Source organism: Gobius niger (genome assembly GCF_951799975.1).
Source record: "Gobius niger genome assembly, chromosome: 19".
Lineage (NCBI taxonomy): Eukaryota > Metazoa > Chordata > Actinopteri > Gobiiformes > Gobiidae > Gobius > Gobius niger.
The window spans coordinates 6,296,655-6,322,598 of record NC_136870.1 but is presented as its reverse complement, the minus strand read 5'-3'; the positions used below and the strand labels follow the sequence as shown (position 1 = coordinate 6,322,598).

General features: G+C 42.4%; 1 protein-coding gene across 1 annotated transcript in view; it reads left to right on the top strand.

Moving 5' to 3' along the window:
* Nucleotides 1-25,944, top strand: part of abcc3 (ATP-binding cassette, sub-family C (CFTR/MRP), member 3) — a 79,367-nt gene that overhangs the window by 20,690 nt on the left and 32,733 nt on the right. Inside the window, exons 2-13 of the mRNA XM_079577942.1 lie at nucleotides 1,554-1,730; nucleotides 5,170-5,292; nucleotides 6,726-6,863; nucleotides 15,366-15,482; nucleotides 16,926-16,987; nucleotides 18,620-18,751; nucleotides 18,841-19,089; nucleotides 20,143-20,320; nucleotides 21,551-21,712; nucleotides 21,826-21,918; nucleotides 23,452-23,655; nucleotides 23,939-24,085. Of these exons, the coding sequence (XP_079434068.1) occupies nucleotides 1,554-1,730; nucleotides 5,170-5,292; nucleotides 6,726-6,863; nucleotides 15,366-15,482; nucleotides 16,926-16,987; nucleotides 18,620-18,751; nucleotides 18,841-19,089; nucleotides 20,143-20,320; nucleotides 21,551-21,712; nucleotides 21,826-21,918; nucleotides 23,452-23,655; nucleotides 23,939-24,085 (1,782 nt within the window). The remainder of the gene's footprint in view (nucleotides 1-1,553; nucleotides 1,731-5,169; nucleotides 5,293-6,725; nucleotides 6,864-15,365; nucleotides 15,483-16,925; nucleotides 16,988-18,619; nucleotides 18,752-18,840; nucleotides 19,090-20,142; nucleotides 20,321-21,550; nucleotides 21,713-21,825; nucleotides 21,919-23,451; nucleotides 23,656-23,938; nucleotides 24,086-25,944) is intronic.

Genomic DNA, 25,944 nt, shown 5'->3' with positions numbered 1-25,944 from the left:
TCTGAAAGCTTCTGCACTTGTGAAGGTTCAATTCTGCACTGACAATAGACCCACTTCTCCCAAATATTGTTCTCTTTTTTCAGAGTATCCTTCACCCCTCACAGTTGGGGAATATCAGGTGCCTTAGGCTGTCTACAATAAAAAGTCAAACACGGGTATTTGTGCTTTAATCTATTAATAATGGACTCTCACAGTTTTAACTGGGCTCCAGCAGGAGTCCAGGCTTCTGTTCTACACAAGCGTTTTTTGTTTCATGTAAATCCATCAAATGGTGACTGAGGTGTTGAAATCAGAAAGAAGTTTTGCAATTGCGCTTTTTCATCGCTGATGCAGGAGATGCCATTGGACGCTGAACTGACTCAGAGCAGGGGCGTTTAGTTGGAAAGGCAACAAAGACAGAAAGGCAATAGTGAGCAATGTATAAAAAATGCATAAATAATGTGTCTTTCATTTGCTTGACTCAAAGCTGACTGTGGAGACGTCTCCGGCCCGGATTAAGTGTGCAGCAGCACTTTTCAAAGGCCGTCCATCACTTGATTTGATGATTTGAGGAATAATATTACACAAATCAGAGATCAAATGCCTGTTAAAGTGGTCTGGAAATGTGAGAAATACTGTCAATTCATTCAAATGTCTTAGCGGAGCACACTTTAAAGCCATACACTGGAAAAAGAATGATCATTTTAAGGAAGAAATGACATAAATCTACTTGAATTAAGAGATTAAATCTAAAGTTTGAGTAGATTAGGTCTGGTTTTAGATCAAATAAAACCTCTTCATGCCAGTGGAACAAGTACACATTTTTGTCTTAATTCAGATTTGTCTGATTTCAAATTGGATTTCTGACTGTTCCATTGGCATTAGCATTTTTATCTCATCTTAGTTCAACCCAACTCAAATTCAGCATAAAGAACCTTTTACTCAAGCGATTTTGAGTAATTTATCTAATTTAAGATGGTCATTTTTCCAATGTATATGATCTATAACACTGGCATTTGTAGAAAGTGGTGCTTTACTTGGGCTGCAATCAGAGGGTCTGGCCTTTGGTCTTTTGACGATGAAGATAACCGTCCCTCCAAATGAACTTGCCTACCCCTGCTCTTCAAGGTGAGCTACAAGTCTGCGTGGGCCAGTTTAATATTAATGAAATGAATGAAACATCCCGCACTGTCTTCACGCAATCATTACATTTATAAAACAATAGCCCAAAGTGAGTATTCACAAAATTAAAATAATCCACAGGACTGTCAAATGTAGTAGCTCCCACTGTGACAGATCTTTGACGTGTGATTTTTTTTTTTCTCCTGGAGCGTCGCTGCCCGTGTTTAGAAAACTCTAGAGGAATAAACTGTATTATTGATGTGGAACTGAAACAATGCACTTTAGACCTGTCAGAAAGTCCCAAAATATCAATTAGACATGCTCCAAAATGGTCCAGCCCTCGTTTGTTTAAGAAAAGACAAAACTATCGTTATCGCAGTGTTATCTAACAGTATTTGCTTTGTGTACTTACATCGATGTGACAGCGACCTCTTCACCTTTTGTGTTTTCAGGAGGCCAACCTGACATTCCACGCTGACCGCCCCGACCTTCCCGAGTGCTTCCAGCTCACCGTCCTGTCATGGCTGCCCTGCATCTGCCTGTGGGCCGCGTCCCCCTTGTACCTGCTGTACCTCAAGAGGAACAACAGGGGCTACATAATGATGTCTATAGTGAACAGGTTCAAGACGGTGAGATCTGGGGGAGAAAGGTTGAATGTATGGGAGAGCTCCATATTCAGTCATACACGTTCTGCAGTCATTCTGTTCAAAGATTGTTGTTACCTTTGCAGTGCTTCCAGTAAAGTGGACATATCATGCAAAATATTTCACTACATTCACGTAGATTTGACTAATCCTTGGGCAAAACTAAAGTTACATTTAGATGTTTCTTCTTCAACGGTGTCAGCGCTTCGTTCTGCACTTCCTGGATACAAGTGTGTTATTGTTAAAACCCGAAACTGTCTCATAATCCCACATTATGTTGGTTCTGAGTCGGTCTGCTCAAAGCGTGTTCATCAGGTCATGCTAAGGGCTGCTAGCTACGGTTGGCCGGGATTTTAACTGTATTGTATTTTTAGCTGTAATTTGTGTCATACGACCAATCTAAATGATAACTCAACCCAAGTGTTGTCCACTTTGACACAGATTTAGCCACTTTTCAAACCTCCTGTGACTATTTTTGGAAACAGGGCAAAAAACAAATGTTGTTTGACTCCAGGATTTTAGTTAAGTCACCATCTCATCCTGGAAGTTTTTAATAAAGTCACCATTGCAAGAAACACAAAAGGGACACACGAGGACAAGATGAAAGACTGCTGTGGAGCGGAGGGAGCTGCTCAGGAGGAAGAGGGGGAGTTGGAGGAGCTGACCAGTGCAGGACACCACGCTCTGAAACAGGGACAGAACTGAAGGCAGCCAGCCAGGTTTCCTCTATCTCCAAAAACGTGCTGGTCAGGTTGGCCACAGCCACGGCGCTCAGGACTCACAACACCTGAACACAATTTCGTACTATAGATGGATTTCAGTGTTGACAAACATCAGACTGATGTATCAGTCATTTATATTAGATATCAGTTGTTTAAGAATAATGGCAATGAATGAACTGCTGAGTCGTCTACGAAGTCATAGAAAACTTGTCACTTGAAGACGCAGCGCTTATTTAGGCCAACATTAGCTATGAGATTGTACTTGTTAAATATTGCAACTAACAGAAGAAGAAGAAGAAGAAGAAGAAGAAGAAGAAGAAGAAGAAGAAGAAGAAGAAGAAGAAGAAGAAGAAGAAGAAGAAGAAGAAGAAGAAGAAGAAGAAGAAGAAGAAGAAGAAGAAGAAGAAGAAGAAGAAGAAGAAGAAGAAGAAGAAGAAGAAGAAGAAGAAGAAGAAGAAGAAGTTTATATAGCGCCTTTCACTTTACATGGGACAATTGTACAGTCACTCCATACTCGGTGGTGGAAAGCTACATTTTTAGCTTCAGTTTCCCCTGGGGGAGACTGTCAGAGGCGCTTTCGCGACTACACACGTCTGCGCCAACGGACCCTCTAACACCACCATACAATCACTCACACACATCATTCATCCTGGCCTATTGTGCATGTGCCCGGAGGAAATCTACGCAGACACGGGGAGAACATGCAAACTCCACACAGAAAGGCCCCGTGCAGGTGGGAATCGAACCCAGATCTTCTAGCTGTGACATTAGTTTGGACGGGTGCAGAGTCATGTACCTGCTCCACTGGTTTTTAAGATAAAACTAAAAACCAACGCTTCCATGTGCCATATCAACACACACAACACTTCAAATGCTTTTCTCAAGCCATGCAGCGGATCCTGACGATAATTTCTCTTTATCAGCTCTTTATCAGCTGGTCCTCTTGTCCCTCGAAACGAGTTGACTGTCAGCTGCCAGACCTGCCTGTTTGTTTTAAAGTATTGTGATACAGTGGCATTGTGTTGTTTTTATACGTTAACAAAAGCGTGTTGTGTCGTGTGTTACTTACTTACTTACTTACTTGCTTGCTTGCTTGCTTACTTGCTTGCCTGCTTGCCTGCTTGCCTGCTTGCCTGCTTGCCTGCTTGCCTGCTTGCCTACTTGCTTACTTGCTTGCCTGCTTGCCTGCTTGCCTGCTTGCCTGCTTGCTTGCTTGCTTGCTTCCTTACTTCCTTACTTCCTTACTTGCTTACTTGCTTACTTGCTTACTTGCTTACTTGCTTACTTGCTTACTTGCTTCCTTGCTTCCTTACTTCCTTACTTCCTTACTTGCTTACTTGCTTACTTGCTTACTTGCTTACTTGCTTACTTGCTTACTTGCTTACTTGCTTACTTGCTTACTTCCTTACTTCCTTACTTCCTTACTTCCTTGCTTGCTTGCTTGCTTGCTTGCTTGCTTCCTTGCTTCCTTGCTTCCTTGCTTCCTTGCTTCCTTGCTTCCTTGCTTCCTTACTTCCTTACTTCCTTACTTCCTTACTTCCTTACTTCCTTACTTGCTTACTTGCTTACTTGCTTGCTTGCTTGCTTGCTTGCTTGCTTACCTACTTGCTTACTTGCTTACTTGCTTACTTGCTTACTTCCTTACTTCCTTACTTGCTTACTTGCTTACTTGCTTACTTGCTTACTTGCTTACTTGCTTACTTCCTTACTTGCTTACTTGCTTACTTGCTTACTTGCTTACTTGCTTACTTCCTTACTTGCTTACTTGCTTACTTGCTTACTTGCTTACTTGCTTACTTGCTTACTTCCTTACTTCCTTACTTCCTTGCTTGCTTGCTTGCTTGCTTGCTTGCTTCCTTGCTTCCTTGCTTCCTTGCTTCCTTGCTTCCTTGCTTCCTTGCTTCCTTGCTTCCTTGCTTCCTTGCTTCCTTGCTTCCTTACTTCCTTACTTGCTTACTTGCTTGCTTGCTTGCTTGCTTGCTTGCTTGCTTGCTTGCTTACCTACTTACTTACTTACTTACTTACTTACTGCCATGTTTTGGTCCATATCGCCCAATCCTACTGCTTACCGTGCTGCAAAATTGAAATTGCAACTTAGTTTTTCAATAAGTTAATCTCACAGCTGCCAGCAGGAGGAGCCCCAGTCACCGTCTTCACCAGCTCTAGCCGCTATTTAATTGTTACAATTTCATTGTTGGAGACAGAATTTGTCTTTATAAACCGTAAAATATCAATTGCTTAGGCGCCAAAATAATCATTTTTAAGTCTATTTTCAGCCCCATGTGCAGGATGTGTCCACTTTATGAGACTGAATCATGTTCAACAGGTGTGATTCTTACGTTTACGTATATCAAGTAGCCATGTGCTGCTGTGTGCTCAGTGTCTGGCCTGTAACAATCAAACAGAGCTGGAAAGGCCTCCAGACGCAAACAGTCACTGTATTAGCTGCTGCTGCCGTGGTTTTTACAGCAGCTTTAAATGCTGGAGTATGATTTAAAAAAATGTTTATTTTCATTCCACTTGAGCAATGATGGTAATGAATTTTTTTTTAGTTTATCTCAAAAATATGAATACGTTTAATACATCCAACATAGATTTGACCCGCACTAACCTAAGGGTGGAAAAGGTGTATTTCCGTCATTGAATATTGAAAAGCTCTAATTTGAAATAACAGTCTTTCTTTTCCCTCTCTGTTGCCACAGGCGTTCGGCTTGTTACTGTGGATCGTGTGCTGGGCAGATCTTTTCTACACAATCCACCAGCGGCGAGAATTCAGCCCTCCGCCCGTCTACTACGTCACTCCCCTGGTGCTCGGGATGACCATGGTAAAAGAATCATTTTACTGCAGAAGTTCATCAAATACAGGAGTTATGGTTGAAAGTTGGCAGTGCAGTAGCCAAAACACTTTAATACAATAAATGTATTTATTTAGAGCTGTGGCTCTCAACCTTTTGAGCTCTGGGGCGCCTGTACATGCTTCCCCGAGTCCGCAGCACCTACATATTGTTTTGTTATATCTACACTATAACCCTGATGAGATCATGTGTCTCTCAGCTGTTTGAATTCAAGGACATTGATTGGATGATGCAGGTCATGTCGGCCACAATTTCCTTTGAAAAAATAAAGGTTCTTATTTTTATAATCCATGTAAGGCATGGATTGTTGTCTTGTCAAAGGCCAGATTCTATTCTGTTTTGCTCCTTATTTTATTCCAGGCTCCAGGCTGATGAGGAAACCTACTAATGGCCTAAATTACACATTAAAGGAATAGGCCACTGCTTTTTCATACTGAGATATGTTCTTACATGAGCTTAGACGAGTTGATGCGTAACTGTCTGGTCTTTGTGCGTGCGCTCAGTCAAATGTTGTTAGCGTTTAGCCTCTCCCAGCAAAGATATAGCTCCAAACTGGGATGAAGTTATAAGCGACCAAGCTGTTCCACGTTTTCCCTGTTTAAATACAGTTACGTGAAATGTTAGATGATCCAAGTCTAGTTACACAAATGAAACAATCAATTTTCTAAGCCGATAAACACAACTATATTGTGAGTAATAACACCTGGAGTACTTCGATGTACGCTCAGTAATATCGTCGGAAAAAGTACTCACGATACTTTTTCCAATACCTGTACTAAAATATTTGACGTCTAGGACCAGAAAACAGAACAATAGTGTCTGGAAGATCTGCAAATTGGCAATATCGGGTTCATCTCCAATGTCAAGAAACGTGTGAAAAATTGGGAATAATATGGGGGAAAATTGAGAGAAATTGTGGCAAAAAAAGGAAAAAACTGTGTAAAAAACTAATGGTAAGTAAAATGAGCAAAAATTATGGCAAGAAATGGGTAAAGGAGTGGCAACAAAATTGGGCCAAAAATGGTCACTTCCTTAAATGCTGTCCCTGGACCAACAGTACACTTCGATCTAAAGATAGAAGATTCTTTTTTCAGTGCCTGCTTGTTATACTTTTTCTAATACCAAACTCCGGCAATTTACTGCGCCACTACCTAAAACTAAACTCTCTCCTTTAGGAAAGCTTTGTTCATTCAAGCGACAAACAATGTTTTATCCGACCATGAGACGTTTGAACTGCAGCATTACGATCGGCTTTGTCACCAGAGCCTGCACAGTTTTGCCAACACCATTTTGTCAACAGACCTTTGGAGGCCAAGTCAGGCCACGGGGGAAAGCCGTGGCGGAGCTGCCTTACCTCGCCTGACCTCACACCAAACTGACCGGTGTCCCATGCTCTCTTTCAGCTGCTGGCCACGTTTCTCATCCAGCTGGAGCGGTTGCGAGGCGTCCAGTCCTCCGGGGTGCTCTTCATCTTCTGGTTCCTGTCTGTGCTGTGTGCCATAGTGCCTTTTCGCTCCAAGATCCTGCAGGCCTCGAATCAGGTCAGTGTGCGATCACGTGAGAGCTCCCCCACAGGTCAAAACCACGTCCCCAAACTCTTTCCCTGCTCTACATACACAAGAGTCACTTTGCTGGTCAGAGATAACAATTGTGGGAAGGAATCCACTGAATTACACCACACTGACGAACTTTTGGTGGACAACTCAACGCTCGATGCTAGATCTCCCTTTTCATATCAATAAATCCATTTAGTTCCATTTTGGCCTCGTTTTGGTGCTGATTTTGTGTTTTTGTCAGAACTTGCTCAAAAACAAATGCTCCGGAGATTGAGATAATACGCCAATAATCTGACTGGTGTGGACAAAACTCTCCATGTTGATGTCCAACAGGTTACAGCATATTTACATCAGCCAAGACATTATTTAAAAAGTCAAGGTGCCTTTGAACCACTCCGTTAACTACTGGGTAAATAGCACCCCTGGTAAGTGAATGCTAAACCTCTTAAGCATTTGCCTTAACCAAGGGCATTTTCTCTAATTCAGCTTTACCCAAATCCATAAGGTCACTGCAGCCTATAGGCCAGAGTAACTCCTCATTTGAAAGCCAAGACCTACAAAACTCATCTAAACTGATCTTTTTCGTCACATGGATGCTGCGTTGTCGTCACTTTTCTGTTACATTTTTGTGGCTTTTTTGTTGTTGTTGCATTCTTGTCACTTTTTCATAGATTTTTTTTTTTTTTTGGTCACATTTGTGTCGCTCTTTTGTTGCATTTTCATCTTCGACACATTTTTTGTCACATTTTTTTTTTCTTATTATTTTTATTTGTAAACTTGGGGTTTGGGTGAAGCCAAACTGGAGAGAATGTGCTCGGTTCAGGTGGGGGTTCAGAGGTCAAAATAAAATATGTGCTTGAAATACCACACTGCAGCTACGTTAACCGCCGTATTCCACATTGAGCGGTGTGACCAAACAGTCCCTCTCCCCTCTCTCCATGGCTCGACCCGGTCATTTCAGGGCAGAAGGAGAAAGTGGGTCTGCCGTTTAGCTCCTTATCTCGTCCTGTACACAGCGCTGAACTGCCTCCTGACTGCACGAGTGCCTTCACACTGCGGCATAACCACGGGCAACACTTAACTCCTTCACACCCGCCTCAGCCAAGCACTTTTCCTCCAGTTTTACCCAAATCTAAAAGCTTCTGGACTGGAGCTTGTAGCCTATAGGCCAGTGTAATGCCTCATTTGAAAGCTAAGACCTACAGAACTGATCTAAGCTTTGTTATTGTTACTTTTTCGTCACGTTTTTGTCACGTTTTTGTACTGTAATGCTCAACTGGAGAAAAAAACTCGGATAAGGTGGGGGTTAAGAGGTTTATAAAATGCAAAGCAGGGGAGTATATATAACCTCTGCTCATAACACAGGCCTAATGGGATGTTTTTAGGTTGTTGATCCACATAAGAACTTGGCCCAGAGGTCTAAACTGTTGGAATGAAAAGACTCTGAGCGTAAGCCGGCACTACTTTCACCGGGCGACCTCGATTTACGATCGTAAACACACTTATAATACCCAAACAAGTGCAATTCAGTCATTCTGACGCATATTTAGACTTTTGGAGTTGACTTTTATTGTTTCTCTTCTGTTGTCGGCTGCTTACAGGCGGAGGCTTGGCAGCACAGATGTACCATTGTACGAAATGGAAGCATATACGAATAGTTTTCTGTTGTAGTTAATACAAACGGTTCCACATCCTTGTCCCCAAAGGCCTCAACAAAGTATGTGTCGAGTCGATTTTTATGTTGTTCGACTGGAATCAGCTCTTACAGGAAAGAGAACGGCAACAACATCTGGATTTTCAGTAATACTCCCAAGTAAATACCTTCTGCATGGACTTAATACTGTATAACCTCTAAATTACATTTCCACTCCATTCCATTAGGAGTTTGGTATATCTTTAGGACCAAAACAGTCACACAACTCAATTTGGATTTTATTGCACTAATTCCAATTGTCTCTGCTCCTCTGTCCCTCGCACACAGAAGAAAAAAAAAGATTCTAAATAGTTCGTTTTATTTAAAGGGCTACTAACCCCTCCTTCCAGAGCCTCAGTATCAGAGCCTCAGATTTGAAAATCTCAACAGAAAGGGGGCGTTGCCTGGAGGACTAAGGGGCACGCGGGAGGGGTGAGGGGTGGGAGGGGCTTGAGGCTTCTGACTTCGACGCTGCACCTGCAGCGCTCCTCGTAAACAAAGTCCGAGCATGGGAGCATGGAGTTCCAGCGAGCTAACTTATTTAGCAACTTGTTCCACTGGGACAGCTCGACAGCTCTCTCTACACAGGGGGGGCATCGTGGCAGACAGCGGCCTTGTACCTGAGGCGCTGGCTCATTTATTCCTCTGTCATTTACAAAGCTAGCGGCTTAGCATTGAGCTCGATCGACGTTAGCATCGCAGCTAAGGGACGTAACTGTCCTGGCTGCTTCAGAATTTACCGATCTATTTTAGATGTAGACTTTTGCTGTGGTCTACGTTAACATGGGAGATGTATCTCAGTGTCCTCAGCAGAGTGTGTGATATAGAGACGTGGCTATTTGTGTTACAAAGATTTTTATTATTTTTCTTACAGCAAAGTGCACAAAACATATCAAATAAATATATGTAGGCCTGTATTATAGAGCAGGAACACTGTCTTTTTGAAATTGTTTTTGGTTTGCCATTGAAGATGTGAGACAGAATCATTCAGGTTATGTTTCTCTAAAGGCTTGACTGTAACATTGTGAACCCAAAGAGCCAGTTAGCCCTAAGTAAATAGCCTGAAGTAATTTCTATTACTAAATTTAGTGAACTAAAAGGTTTAACCAACGTTAACACATACACTAAACTACCACTGAATGATGACACTGTAGAGTAAAGACTATAATGAAGTATTTATATGTATGCTTTTTTTAGTTGAATATTGAAATATTAATGAAAATTATAGATCTTGTTTTGTACCAGTACTTGATTCTGCACTTCTGGCTCTTACAACAGTGCAATTTCCAAATTATAGCACAATTTCTTTGGTAAAACTTACTACAAACTTACAGCTCACATTTCACTTGAGGTTGAGCTGCATGTGCCACTCACTTGGCCTACATAGATGTGTGCAATAAACAAATTGAACAGACAAAGTTGACTGGTTATGTTATACAATACCAACTGTAATAAATATACATGCAGTAAGTTTTCAGCTTCTAGAAACAGTGGTGCTGCATATACCTTCCTGTGACATATCTGACAGAACATATACAGGCTTCATTTTTTTTTTACTGCCCACAATTAAATCTTGCATGAAACATTGATTTTAATCTATTACGTTGTCCAATGGGCACAGAATGGTTCAGGCACAGGTCCTTTGTGTGCTCCTGATATGGGAGAGGATCCTCGACCACACTTTCAAACAGCAGGGCCATTAGTTGGTCAAAGTAGACTGTAAACAAAGCACAAAACATTTGTCCTTGTAAAAGCATTGGTTGTGTTGTTTTTAATGTGACATACCTGAGGTAGCTCTGGTCTTCATGGCTCTCACTGTGTAGTCTCCACGCTTGAATTTTGGATACACTATGACGATTTGCCTTTTTTAAATCAAAATTCAAGGCACCAACCTGCACCCTAAAATTTCACAAATAAACATTAATATGCAGTATCTATTTTCTAAACATTTCAAAGTGATAAAATAACTAGTGAATATTTGTTGAACCTTTAGGAATCATTACCTGGCCAGCATTCCTTTGAATAAGAGGCCCAGACTATTGTGAGAGAATCAGACTATGGAATGCCTCAATATTTGAAGTGTGGTATTGTGGGCTTATTTTAGCTTAATCTTTCAAAAAACGTGGTGTTAACAAAAGAGTAAGAGTCTCTCGCATGCTGCTGTGCCTACAAAGAATTATAAAGAATTACAAAGAATAATAAATTGATATGTGAAGTGTAAATACATCAATATAAATTAGATATTGGGAGGAGTAGTTGTAATTACACATACTTGATTTTGGCCACACTCTTGCATCATCCCCAACCAAAGGCCTGTGAAGACAGCGAGGGGACAGGGGGTTTTCCGTGGACATTCTGAATGTAGTTGCCCAGATGTCCACTCAGCCACAGCCTTTGATGGTGACCAGTAGAGATGATTCATATAGATGGTTCACAATGCTTTTCTTCCACCTCGTCATTTCCTCCGTTCACCTTTTCTGGCCCAGCGCATCATTTTTTTCCAATCTCTGGGACACAAAACACAAACCCCTCCTTCTCCATGCACACGCTGTTTCCAACCTCATTGCTCTAATAAGACAAAAAAATAAGAATATGAGTTCTATCATAATGCACAGTTATCCAAAGTTACATATTTATGTTTGTATTGTAATGTTTTACCTGGACTAGCTCGATGTCAATGACTTTGTTACTCGTTAGATTCATCATGGTGTAACTGCCATACTTGGCTGAATGTCCTACATGAATGCAAGTTATACATTAGCTGACTTTTAATACTTCAGATAAATGTTTATTAAATGTATTTACCAGGTGAATCTGCCCGCATGTCCCCGCCCAGTGACACAGAGCCGCTTTCAAGAGCCTCCCTGATGAGGTTATCCTGCTCCAGCTTCCACTGCCAGTTGACCGTAGGGATGAGGAGCTTTGCCTGGTGCCTATAGAAGCACTGCTCTGACAGTCCCTGAATATTGAAGGCCCCCAAGAACTATAAAATTAAAACATCTGTTATCATCGGATAATATATGGAAAAACAAAATGTTTTTGTAGTGCCTTTGAAATCTGGCTAAAGGATGAGCCGGTGAACAGCACAGCAGCACAGAGCTGTAGGTTTCCAGCTGGGACGTTGTTCACCATGGGCTGACTGGACCACTGACTGGAGAACTCACAGCGAGGACACTGTTGAGTGACCCAGACAGGACATCGCCTAAACAGCTCCAGCAGTTGGTCCTCAAGAACAATATATTTTTTGTCCTTGTGTGGAGGGACTTCAGTGGGAATGCTATATAAAATAAAGGATATTTCATCCCTCAAAAAACCAGGACGCTGTATATATTTTTTCAATTAAAACTCTAGATTTTCTTTGTACCTTGAACAGTTCACAGTGCTGGCACTGTCATCGATGTGGAAGCTGGGGTCAGACGCTGACACCCTTACACCTTCTCCTTTTTAAAGGTGTAGAGGCTGCTCTGGGACTGTCAGGAAGAGGGATTTCCATCAGGTCCCCTGTCCCACAACCGACGCTTGTGTAAGCGGTCCGGGCTTGAGTAGCTGTACAAAACACAAACAAAAAAAACACGTTTAAAATGGCAGTAATTACACAACTTGTGTCTAACTACAGTATATAAAAAAAACAAAAGTGTAGACTGTTTTATACATAAAATGACAGTACTGTATAAAGGATAAATAGATTTCACCTTTGCGTCGCCTGCTCGGCTTCACATTGGCCTGGACACTTGCATGCCTTGTAATGACTGGATCAGTCTGGACATTTCTCTCTGCTCACTTTTGGCTGAAAACATAACAATAAATAATATTTATAAAGTGCACACACAAGTGACATGCAAACACATTGTTTGTATTGATGATTTATAGGAATACAACCTAGGATATACTTCAGAATATGCCACCCTATAGCAGATCAACCAAATATTTGTATCAGGTTAATTCTGGCTACAGTCGGCTACTAAAAACTTCCAAATGGTTTGGCATTTTGAAAAGCTGCGTCCAAATAGGTGTAAACTTTGGTTCAGTTCAGAAAACTTGTCAACATGAACATAATTATCAGAATTGATCCTATTTTGTGAACCTGTTCAACAACAATGGCAATAACAACTATACTGATTCTGAAACCACGTAAGAACAGCTCACATCTGTGAGCGCCCTCTCCTCACTGACCACACGGTCCACCTGGAGTGGTCAGCCCTCTCCTCACTGACCGCAGTCGAGCATCAAACGGGAGCAGAGCGCGCACGGAGCGGGTCAGTTTAGCCTCCGACACACAGTACGTTCTAGCTATACGTTAGCTATACAGGCTAGCTTGTAGCTACTGTCAAAAGCTACAGTCATGTCAAACTTAGATTAGTTTGGTGCTCAGACTCGTGCACATTTGCGCAGTGTTGGCGTAACTTTGCAGACTGATGCATTAGCAGGCTGCCCCGGGCAGCGAGTAGACGCGCTTATAACCGGTGGCTGCTGTTCCTCAGCCACAGTGAGCGAGTGCGGGACACATCGCCTGGAGCTGAGGCTGCAGAGTCTATTTACACGCCATATTTTTTCAACATATCTACACGACTCATGTGATTGGTGTTATCAGAGGCCAAACCGGCGAATTTGTTTGAGACACTACAATAACGATCTATTCTGACGTGCACATCAATATTCTATATACTGTACATGACTCAATCTGTGAGCAAAGTAGCTTCTACTGACAGAAATGACCGGGACAGAGTGAACCAAGTGCCTCTTTTTACAGCAGCTACAATCAATGCAATTACTACCAAACCCAAAATGGGTAAATCATTATTTTTCTCACTCACCTCACATTGTTGGCGGGGCAGGAGTGTCGGTGGGGACGGCCTCGCTCTTCAAACGGAGAAGACTAGCATAGCCCAGTTCAACCTCGGTGAAGTTGGCGAAGGAATCAGCACGTAAAATGGTCTTTGCAAACTCCAGCCCCACTACGCTACACTTCCTCCCCATCCTAACACAGTACAATTAACAACTAACAATTAAATTATACACGATAGACCACTAAAAGCAATACTAACAAACGCCCTAAGCTAAATTGAGCTAACTAATCTAACAATAAAAGCAACTAGTGATTACAACTACAATATTCAACAACTAACACTACTAAAACTATACACTTATTTATAATAAAAAAGCTATCCTAATAAAATCTACCTAAATGCTATGACAACTAATCGCAAACCTGACAATCGATGATAATATTCTCTCGTTATTCCAACTCCAACTCGCTACGGGGGCGTGAGCGAGACTGAGCCTTTTTATACCCCAGAGCGGCAGAGCCCGTGACATCATCTCTCGCCTCCTGACATCATCTCTCTCCCCTCCGCTAATTGGGTGCCGAATTCAAAAAATCAAATGCAGTACCGACAGTTCGCTGCAGATGGCGCCACACAGACGGTTTGGGACACAAAGACAGGATTTCAACAAATTTGCACTAAATTGTTAAAATAGTGACATATACACGTAGACAACACTATAAGATACCCATTTATACAACTTAGCTAGAAAAAAAAGTTGATTTGGGGGTTAGTTGTTCTTTAACAAACTCGTTGCCTTGCACAGGATCTCAAGCTCCTCATGGACTGAAGTGGAGATAGTGGCCGTTCTTTTTGCAGTAATGCTGAAAGCATTGGCCTTTTGCAAAAGCCCCGCCCCCTTAGCAGCTGTTAGCTAGCTTTGTTAAGAAGTGAGTGAGAAAATGTCCAGATTGAGGGAAAATTGGTGCCCCAACAAAGGGGGCACTACAACTATGGAGGCTAAAGCAACAGTGTCTCATGGAATCGTAAAGAATCCCTTGTAATATCTTAAATGGGCGGCATGGTGGCGCAGCGGTTAGCGCTCACGACTCACAGCTAGAAGGTCCCGGGTTCGATTCCCACCTGGACAGGACCTTTCTGTGTGGAGTTTGCATGTTCTCCCCGTGTCTGCGTGGGTTTCCTTCGGGTACTCTGGTTTCCCCTACCACTAAAAACATGTACAACAGATTCCCCTCTGGGGCCAGGACTCTCCTGAAAAAGAGATTCTTAATCTCAGTGGGACTATCCTGGTTAAATAAAGGTCAATAATAAATGCAACCGGTACAGTCATGCGGACTTGTCATGCTTTTGCACTACCAGGTGAGTTCTCTTATGTAAATCTAGTGTTGAAAAAATATGAGTGTTATTCTGTAAATTAGTTTAGCTTGCTAAACCTACAGGAGCTGAATGCACCAGATGCTTGTTCAGACGCCGCTGCTACTGGCTGCAGTGGCTATGTCTCCCCCGCTGCTCTGATTCTTATTGAGTGAGGCAACATAATAATAATCTAGCCACAACGTCATCCATGTACTATCTGCACTGGCAAAACAGAACCACGCACAGCGTGCCGGAAAGTCCAGCGGCAGAAACAGCTTTTCTTGTGATGATGTCCAGCAAAAACAGCTCATGAAACTCTTGGCAAAGCGACATAACAGAATCTTACCTTGGCTTACAAGTTAGCAGGCGTTGTTCTTTGTTGTTGTTGGGTTTTTTGGGTTTTTAAAGGGGAAAAACATGGCGCACTCTTAGAAAAGGATCAGCATGTGGGTGGCAAGTGGTTTCGACCATCACAACACTTACATAACAACACGGTTAACACATAATCCAAAGAGCCATTTCCACTCAATGGTCATTCAAAGGTGATCCGTTGCTGTGGACGAATCATGTAAGCGTGAGCCGCGTGTGTGGAGGCCGTGCTTTTCCCGCCGCCTGATGCGTAACCAACTGCCTGTTCTGTGTCCATGTTTTCAGAGCGACGCGTTCCGACTGACCACCTTCTACCTGTACTTCGGCCTGATCGTGTGCGAGCTCATCCTCTGCTGCTTCAATGAGAAACCCCCTCTGTTCTCCAGCGTGGTCACCGACCCCGTGAGTCAAGAGCTGCCTTTCTTCCACCGTGTCATTTAGGCTGAATCCACCTTACATTCATGTTTTTTTCTATGTGTATACATCCGCCCTTTGTCTGTTTATGGGACAAATATTTCTGTATCATTTTTGCTTCAATTGACAGTAATTGCAAGGGATTAAAACGATGAAGTACCAGGGAATATGGTCCGTATTTCTTGATAACAATCTACGTAGAGCACACATAAGGGTGGTTCACAACATTTAACTTTGGACATATTTCAGTAGATCGTTTTTTGCCTTGTTCCAATTGCTATTCTAAGCATCTGTACCAAAAATTGCAATAATTACTATATCGATTTATTGGACGATACCATTTTCAGACTTAATAAATGCACAACACACTGCATGTGTGTAAATACAGAAGCATCAACGCTCTCACTGCGCTGAGTAGGGCTGAACGATATGGACAAAATTTCATATCTCGATATTCATGCAAGAAATCTCGATACGATATAACTACGGGTTAGTGGAAAACCAGGCATTTTTTCAGAAAAATAGACATAATAATAAAGAGTGCCGTTTTATTGATGAAAATCTATATTGTTTATGTCTTGCTTTTTTCCATTTCAAAATCTTGAATGTTCATATTTCGATATCGATGCGAAAACGATTTATCTTTCAGCCCGAGTGCTGAGTGAGCTGAGCATCATCAGTCTGTGGAGTCGCCCTGTGCGCATAAATGACCCCATAAAAACATGGCCCTGGGAGGAAGGTCTAAAGACTTGATGCCAGGTCTTTCTTACGCACGAGCAGTTCAACGACTGTCTCCAGCCTTGTCACTCGCCGCTAAATCCATTCCTTTGAAGGTTTAACTGAAGGCCAGATTAACGGCAGGTTGTGTCCGTGCTCACAGATGAGAATCTGCGATAAAAACGTCTGTCCTTGAAGGTCATGATCGACAGAGAGAGGTCCTTATTAAAAACTTTCAACAATCTGTACTTAACGAAGACCAAAAACAGTTTTCGCTCCGCGTTGTTCACGGACACAGAGATAAAGTATCAAAGAGAAAAAAGTATGCACACATTGACGATATAGTGTAGCTGTCCTAATGTTCTTACACATGTCGCATAAGTACAGGGAGACTGGGAAAGATTATTAATGACCTCTTATCTTTGTATCGTCCAAGTTTCTGTACGGATGTTCCAAATGTCAACACGAACAAGGCAAAATGCGATCTGGCAAAATCTGGAAAAAGCACATGCTAGCAAATCTACGGCACGTGATGGACACGTCCAGGTCAATTCCATGTTTCATCTCTGACATAACAAAACTTATACGAGTTATTTGTTTGAAAACCGCCCAAACTGCTACTGGCCTGTCCCCTGCTAAGCTGGAGTTCGAAAGTGCTCGTTCTCGTGTGACCTCTGCTAACCCATTTCTCTGTGCGCTGTTCTCTGTCCACAGAATCCCTGCCCCGAGCACACGGCCGGTTTTCTATCCACCATAACCTTTTGGTGGTTCACAAGGTTTGTTCTCCCAACTCATTTGTAGCAGAACTTAGAAGAGATCGCAACAAGCCAAGGGTTATTATAGTGTGTGAGTTGTTCAACCTTACACATCAACTTTATAACTTCTCTAGCCTGAAATAAAAAGAGTTTAGAGAAGGTTTTAAATGTCTTCAAGAAGGTCTTAAATTCTTACTGAAGGCGTTTATTAGGATAGGATGTGGGAAACAAAAAGGTGTTTCCTAACCTTTGACCTGTACCGTACCCTGGATTAGATACAGTGTCAGTCTGACAGGCCAGTCCCAACAAGGACTACAATTGAACCCAGACTAAACTATGTCAAAAGCATGACTGAACAAGACATAGCCTCCAAAACAAACTGAACTGACAGGACCATCAGTGACCAAAGAGTTGCACATAGAGATTCCAAATGACATTGTGAGGCAACAAGGATTTCCTCAGTCAGGACTGAGCCAGCGCTCCACCAGGGCTTGTGTGTAGTACTGAGCAGAGAGAAGCAGATAACACTGGACGAAGCCCTCGTTATTCCGCCCACAGCGACGCTGGGCTCAGTGTGTATTGTGTAACGTAACCCAGAGCTGCGTTTGTTTGTGAGCACTAAAGCATCCTTCACCTTGATGTAATCTTATACGGCCCACGCCATGGTCATTTCCACTGAAACGAGATCCTTAATGGTAATGATTAGCGTCTCTGGGAAATCCAACTTAGCTTTCAAATTGAATTCAGACTAATAGAAGGAGCGCAGAGCACTGGGCAAAGTGAGGAAAGACAAGCATCTTTGTTGTTTTTACTGTATGTCGTGTTTTTCATGGTTGGATGTTAAAGGAACACGCCACCGTTTTTACACACTGAGATATGTTCTTACCTGAGTTTAGACGAGTTGATACGTACCCGTCTGGTCTTTGTGCCCATGGATGAGCGTGGTAGCTTCCAACTTCACCCCTGTTTGTAGCTATGGGAATATACTGGGAGAGGCTAAATGCTAACAACATCTATGGTCTAGTGGGGGACTGAGGGCACACACAAAGACCAGACAGGTACGTATCAACTCGTCTAAGCTCAGGTAAGAACATATCTCAGGATGTAAAAATGGTGGCCTGTTCCTTTAACAAAGTTCCAAGTAGTTTAATCTGCAACCAGAAGAGAAGGGAGTGAGACAAGAAAAAATAGTAAAGCTTTTATTGAAAACAACGAATATACTGAAATAATCTATTTTGACAGTCAAATAGTATATATTATGCTGTTTTCTTCCAAATTCATTCCACTCTTTAACAACATCTCCACTTTAGTAGCCTCTACAGACTCCAAAACTATACAGTCTTGGACTTAAAAATATTTTTTTGTTTTTTTTCTGTGGGATTTTTAAATATCTAAATCCCAAATTTGAATTTTTTCAGCAGACTATGAATTAAAAACCTGGCTTTATCCATTATTTAAGTCTGGTCACTGAAAATACATATATCCATTTATATACATATATATGTAACTTTTGGTGAGTTCTATGATCATACAATGACCTACAGGATGCTGGTCAGAAACATTCTGTACACAAAGCCCATTTTATCCAAGAAAATCCACTGCCATGTACGGTTTAAACTTATTTTATGTTGTCGTGTGTTTTGTCTTGCGCAGTATGGCCATTAAGGGCTACAAGAACCCTCTGGAAGCCAAAGACCTGTGGTCCCTAAACCAGCGCGACAGCTCGAAGAACATGGTGCCCAAACTGCTCCTCGAGTGGGACAAGGAGCTGGCCAAAACCAAAAGGTGCTCACTGGGTCAATACTGGTCCATAGTCAAACTGTTTCCCTTTACTTTCAATCATTTATTCTTTATTTTTTTTCCTGGCGTTTCAGTGAGACAAATGCCCCGGCCAACCAAGCCGTGTACTCCAAGCCCCCGCCGTCTACGACCAATCACGTGGGCGGAGCCGACAGCCGCAGCCCGGAGGAAGTGGAGGTGCTCTTGTCCAGTCGGAAGGCGCCTCCCCGACAGCCCTCCTTCATGCGCGCGCTGGTCAAAGCGTTCGGCCCGTACTTCCTGATCGGCTCGGCCTTCAAGCTCCTGCAAGACGTCATCACCTTCGTCAATCCGCAGCTTCTCAGGTAAAACACTGTAACACATGGAAACTGTATGGGCTACATTTGAAACTTTCCAACAAATCCAGAGTTGTTCACAAACTTCACACAGTAATTAGATCTGAAACGAGTTGTTGCTCATAAACACTGGCTTTTTGATTATAAAATGATGTGCCAGGGAATAATGCAAACTTTCTACTTCTTCCTCATTTCAAACTATAGTGCTACTGTATGTGAGCGCACACGTAAACATGTCGACCTTGTTTTTGCATACTGACTTTGCATCCTGCTGCCTCTCTTCAAAAACATACTCTTAATATGGTGTTTCTCTGTTTACAATGCAAAAGTGATGGAAACGCGTTTGTGGAAGTGGTTAAAAAATAGAAAGGGACGGCGCTCTTATCAATGCAGCCTTTATCTGGAGAAGAAGCCACTCTGGTTAGTTCATGTGCGCTTAGATTGAGGATATAAAGTGATCACATGAGCGTTTATATCACCATGACTACAGCTTCGCCCCATTTGGAGCTATAGGAATATGCTGGGAGAGGCCAAATGCTAACATCATCTTAGGTCTTCTTGCGTGACTGAGGGCACACAGTTCTTCCATACTGAGATATGTTCTTACTTAGACGAGTTGATACGTACCTGTCTGGTCTTTGTGCCCGTGGAAGAGCGTGGTAGCTTCCAACTTCACCCCCGCTTGGAGCTATAGGAATACGTTGGGAGAGGCCAAATGCTAACAGCATCTTTGGTCGTTTTGCGTGACTGAGGGCACGCACAGAGACCAGACAGGTACGTATCAACTCGTCTAAGCTCAGGCAAGAACATATCTCAGTATGGAAAAACGGTGGCCTGTTCCTTTAACACAGTGACTGCCCTGCCCTTTTTGTTTCCACTCGGCGTCTTCTTTAAAATCAAAATCAAAAGCTAAGAATGTCGATCCAGTGCTGTGTAAAAGAGTAAAAGTGTCACCAAACTTCATACATTTTGTGAAAAGGCCATACTAACGTTATGTAGAAGAGTAGAATAAAGCACTCCTGGATCCGTTAAAGATGGCGTGTGCTCTCTTTATTTGGGCAGGATGCTGATCTCCTTCATCAAACAGAAGGGCGTTCCCGACTGGTGGGGCTACGCACTGGCCTTCCTCATGTTCTTCACCGCGATTCTCCAGACGCTCATCCTGCACCAGCACTTCCAGTACTGCTTTGTGACCGGCATGAACGTGCGCACAGCCATCATCGGAGCCATATACAGGAAGGTACTGCCACTTCCAGAACAATCAGGTCAATGCTCTAAACCTCAGGTGTGTAGGGCGTTTACTGGGTTGGCATAGAGGCTACTCAGTATGTTCCACTCTAGTAATGTGCCATGTCTTGAAAGCTTTAAGCCAGATTGGAATTGACAATTGAACATTTCACTACATTCTGCTAAATGTCTTGATGAATAAGTGAAGTATGTGAAGAACTATTCATTATGAGTTAAGCATTAACTCCAGTAGTTAAGTAGTTATTTAGTGTTAGTAAAACTTAACTACAAAGTCTGGCTAATGCATAATATGAGCCCATTTGTAAAAAAAAAAAAAATCAACAATCGTTGATAGGTCTGGCTGAAGTCCACTTTACAGATGGAGAGCGGAGCAATATCTCCTGAAAAGTGCAGTTTTTGCCCCTGTGTGCAAAGTGAGGGAAGAATTGATTACAAAATCAAGAACTCCACAAGCAGAAATGAATCCATAGCCTAAATGTAGTCTCTCCATGTCCTGCTTTTAGCCACTTTTATTAGACAAAGGTCGGTCTCACATGGTTTATAGTTAGATGATTTTACATTTGTGGTGTGAAAAGTAGCAACGCAGCCCCTATCAGCCCGTTATAAGAGCAGCAAAACCTGATACTCGATATCTGCTTTTATATTAAAAGGATGAGATGCCAACAAAATCCCTGAAGGTGCAGTGCACACTTCTGTCCAGCAGACGGTGTATGTGAGTACATAGGGTAGTTTATCAAGACAGATGATCTGTTTCTACTTCCTTGGATGAATATGGCTCTTGAAGGCGACTCTGGGGCTTTCTAAAGTAAAAGTAGGTTATTGCAAAGTATTTACAGACCGTTAGTTGACTAAATATCAATGTGAGAAGCTTCACAACACAATATAATGAGATTGTGAGTTTAGACAGTCAGAGTTTGTCCTCATGTTCTCCCGTTCACATGAGGCAGAGCAGATGAGACATGAAACTACCTCCTCCAAAGTTTTCAGCGGTGTGTAAAAGAATGTACATTCGGTCCCAATGTGCCGCCGTTTTGTCGCCGTGTAAACTGAGTGTGTAGTCTACAAGAATTTAAAGTTTAAGAATAAAGTAATACAGCTTTAAACGTGTTAGTGTTGCTATAAAACAATGGTTTCTTTTAAAAGTTTAGAATGAAAGTACTCATGATGACTAGTTTATAAATGCCTAAAGTTGTTTGGAGAAGTGACCGTGTCTCGCTCACAGTCCCTGGCCATCACAAACGCCGCCAAGCGCTCGTCCACCGTGGGGGAAGTGGTCAACCTGATGTCTGTGGACGCCCAGAGGTTCATGGACCTCACCACCTTCCTCAACATGCTGTGGTCGGCCCCGATACAGATCATGCTGGCTCTCTACTTCCTCTGGCAGGTGAGAACATGAAACATGACCCATGTCTTATGTAACCCACCTCGAGAATTGTTTCATACTAACCGAAAACAAACATGGGTGTGCATTGTAAAGTCCTTGTTCCTGTTTTCCAGAACCTGGGCCCGTCCGTGCTCGCCGGAGTGGCCGTCATGATCCTCCTCATCCCATTGAACGCTGTCATCGCCATGAAAACCCGAGCCTTCCAGGTATTCCCCTGCTACTGCCGCCACTAGTTTTGATCAGATAACCTAGTAAGGCGAGACACTGCAGGTGAATAGGAACGATTACTGACAGAGATTTCTATTCCAGATCAATAGATATAGGCAGAAATTAGATATCATCAAATCCTTCAAAAACAACGGTCAAATTTGGTGTGTGTAGGAGCTGGAGATGTCGTCAAGGGCGCGAGAACAACACCGTTTGAGATTTAGGCCACACGTAGCAGGGTATTTATAAATTCACCCTCCATCTCGAAAAAAACTTGAGTTCACACAGCCACACTGACCGGAGATCGCGTGATAGTAGACTGTCCTCGTGATAGCTCCAACAACGGCAGCAGCGAGGACCGTAAACATTCGTCTCTCCATTTCACCCGGAGGGGGACGACTTCCATCTCCCAGCAGCTCCAGTGTGTCCCAGTCTGACCCCAAACCACTGTAGGCGTCTTCGAGGAACGTGTCTTGGACGTGGAGCGGTACCTTGGCTAACCTTAAGGTGAACAAAAGAGCCAAGCCTGAAATTGTCTCTTAGTATTTGAAGCCTACCTTTAATGGGACATTTCAGGATTTTTGACATAGGGCCTCATTTCCTAGTTATCCAGAGTGTTGCTGATTTCTGGAGATATTTTTTTTGTAATTCATGCAGTTCTTATATTTGAAGAGTTTCGAGGCGCTAGGCTAGTGCAAGGCTAGCGCATTTCTACGGTATCAGCTAGCCTGCATTAAAAACAGTGTGACCCGCTCCACAGAGCACCTGAGGCAAATCACTTATAACACCAGACTAACCATATAAATGTCTGAGTCGATAGAGTAATTTTAACCATTTTGCATTTAAAACACCTTATATTTGAGCAGCATCAGCTTCGTGGCTGTATAAGCTACGCAGCGGCGGAGTGATCTGCTAGAAAATAGTCCCTCAAAATATGGTAATTCATGCGATGCAAGGTCAGTTATATTCCAAAAATTATTATGGACACAGACATTTATATGGTTAGTCTGGCGTTGTGAGTGATTTGCCTCAGGTGCTCTGTGGAGCGGGTCACACTGTTTTTAATGCAGGCCAGCTGATACCATAGAAATGCGCTAGCATAGCACCACGAAACTCTTCAAATATAAGAACTGCATGAATTACAAAAAAAGTATCTCCAGAAATCAGCAAAACTCTGGGTAACTAGGAAATGAGGCCCTATGTCAAAAATCCTGAAATATCCCTTTAAGTGTATTGTCAGTAAAAATTCTTGTTCTAAAAAGGTGGAAAAGACTAAATGGGACGAGCCATCGTGCATTTTCACTTTGATCTGATGGCTTTCAGTGACAATACATATAACGAAACGAGAAGAAAAGGAGCAAAGTGGGCTGCTCTGTTCAATTGTCATATCAATTATGAGGAAATTCAGAAAATGGAATTCAGGGCGCTTTTCATAGCCCCCCCCAGTCCAACGCCCCTGGTTGTTGGTACTTTCAGAAACTCAAATATCGGATAACTATATGATAACTCGGCGTCTCCTCTGTGGACGGCAGGTGGAGCAGATGCAGTACAAAGACGAGCGCATCAAGCTGATGAACGAGATCCTGAACGGGATGAAAGTGCTGAAGCTGTACGCCTGGGAGAAGTCGTTCATCCAGAAGGTGCTGGCCATCCGACAAAAGGAGCTGAACGTGCTGCGGAAGACGGCCATCCTGGGAGCGCTGTCCACCATGGCCTGGACCAGCGCCCCTTTCATGGTAAGCCTTTGCCCTGGTAATAAGTGCCGGTGCTCATTGTATTTGTAGACCTTATAAGAATACACTTTCAGTCAAGTTTTGGGGAAGCTCAAAGGTGAAGAAACATCTCGTCTTATGGCACTTGAATCACAGCAAAATATATATATAGTTTTTTTTTTATTCATTTCTGATATTCTGATATTTTCTTTTGAACTTTTCTTGCTTCACTCCTACCAACCAACCAGAAGCAGATCCTCTTTTTGCCCAAATGGTCCCTGAGTAAAGTATGATTGTGTGGTTGCAGGTTGCCTTGACGACGTTCGCCGTGTATGTGACGTCGGACGAGAAAAACGTTCTGGACGCCGAGAGGGCCTTTGTGTCGTTGTCTCTTTTCAACATCCTCCGCTTCCCCCTCAACATGCTGCCCCAAGTCATCAGCAGCCTGGTGCAGGTACAAGCGGACATTCCACCTTTTCAGAAATCAAACTAATGTGTGTGTGCACGGAAACACAATATACAAGCCTGGAAGAAGGTCTGTGAGGCAGGAGAAATGGATCAAATGTATACCAGGGCTGGAACAACGAAGTGAAATAATCGAGAAGACGAGGAAGAGCTTTATATGCCATCAATAATCGGGTTATGGTCAATATTCCGGTTTTGAAACATTTGGAATAACCCGTTTACATGCGTGAGTCACTCCTGTATGCATCAATTGGGATATTCCGATCCAAACCACGGCGTCTCACTGTCTTTCATCAACTTCCTGCCCATCAGGGTGTTTTGTCTTGAAGCTAACGGCTAACGCTATATAACAATTAACCTCTTAACCCCCACTGAACATATTTTCTTCAGTTCGGCTTTACCCAAGTCTAAAAGCTGCTTAACTGGAGAGCTTACAGGCCTCATTTGAAAGCTAAGACCTACGCTACCTAAGCTAAGATTTGTCCTTGCATTGCCAGGTTGTCGTCACTTTCTTAGTTCTGATGCTGTTTTTGTTGGTTTTTTGTCACATTTTTGTTTGTTGCTATTTTGACTCTTTCTTTCATGAAGCTTTTAGATTTGGGTAATGCCGAACTGGAGGAAATGTTTTCGGTTAAAGTGAGGGTTAACGGAGCCGCTCAAAAAGTACTCGTCCTGTCTATTGTATAAATACACTAAATAAAAACTGTCCCTTTTTTAGCCTTAAAGGGATATTTCAGGATTTATGACATAGGGTCTCATTTCCTAGTTATCCAGAGTGTTGCTGATTTCTGGAGATTTTTTTTTGTTGTAATTTATGCAGTTCTTATATTTGAAGAGTTTCGTGGCGCTAGGTTAGTGCTAGGCTAGCGCATTTCTATGGTATCAGCTAGCCTGCATTAAAAACAGTGTGACCAGCTCCACAGAGCACCTGAGGCAAATCACTTATAACACCAGACTAACCATATAAATGTCTGTGTCGATAGAGTCATTTTAATCATTTTGCATTTAAAATAACTTGTATTTGAGCAGCATCAGCTTCATGGTTGTATAAGCTATGCGGCGGCGGAGTGATCTGCTAGAAAATAGTCCCTCAAAATGCGATCATTCATGTGATGCGAGGTCAGTTTTATTCCAAAAAATATTCTATGGACACAGACATTTATATCGTTGGCGTCTGGTGTTATAAGTGATTTGCCTCAGGTGCTCTGTGGAGCGTGTCACACTGTTTTTAATGCAGGCTAGCTGATACCATAGACATGCGCTAGCCTAGCATTAGCCTAGCGCCACGAAACTCTTCAAATACAAGAACTGCATGAACTACAAAAAACAATATCTACAGAAATCAGCAACACTAACTAGGAAATGAGGCCTTATGTCAAAAATCCTGAAATATCCCTTTAATAAATGATGAGTTAACACTTAATTCATCATGAACAATCCATTAGTTAAGTGCGACTAACACTAAATAACTACTTAACAATGAATAAGGGAAGTATGTAAAGAACTGTCCATTATGAGTTAGGCTTTAACTGTAGTAGTTAAGCAGTTTTTAAGTGTGGGGAAGAGGTATAAAAATACAACAAACTCACAGACTGTGCCTCTCTCACTGCGGTGGTCCCTGATTGATTAATACACTTGGTATTGCTGCTGATACATTGATAATGTCCGTGCCTAATGTATCTCGATCTGTCTGCTTAAGAGAATTCACTGCTGCATTGATTTTTGAAAATCACTTCACTTTCTCATAAGTCGCTCCCCCAAAGCAAACAAAACAAGCATACTACTTGACTAAATACTGTCTAAACCTAAAAACAAACATTCAAGTTTGTTAAAAATGACTGTTGACCT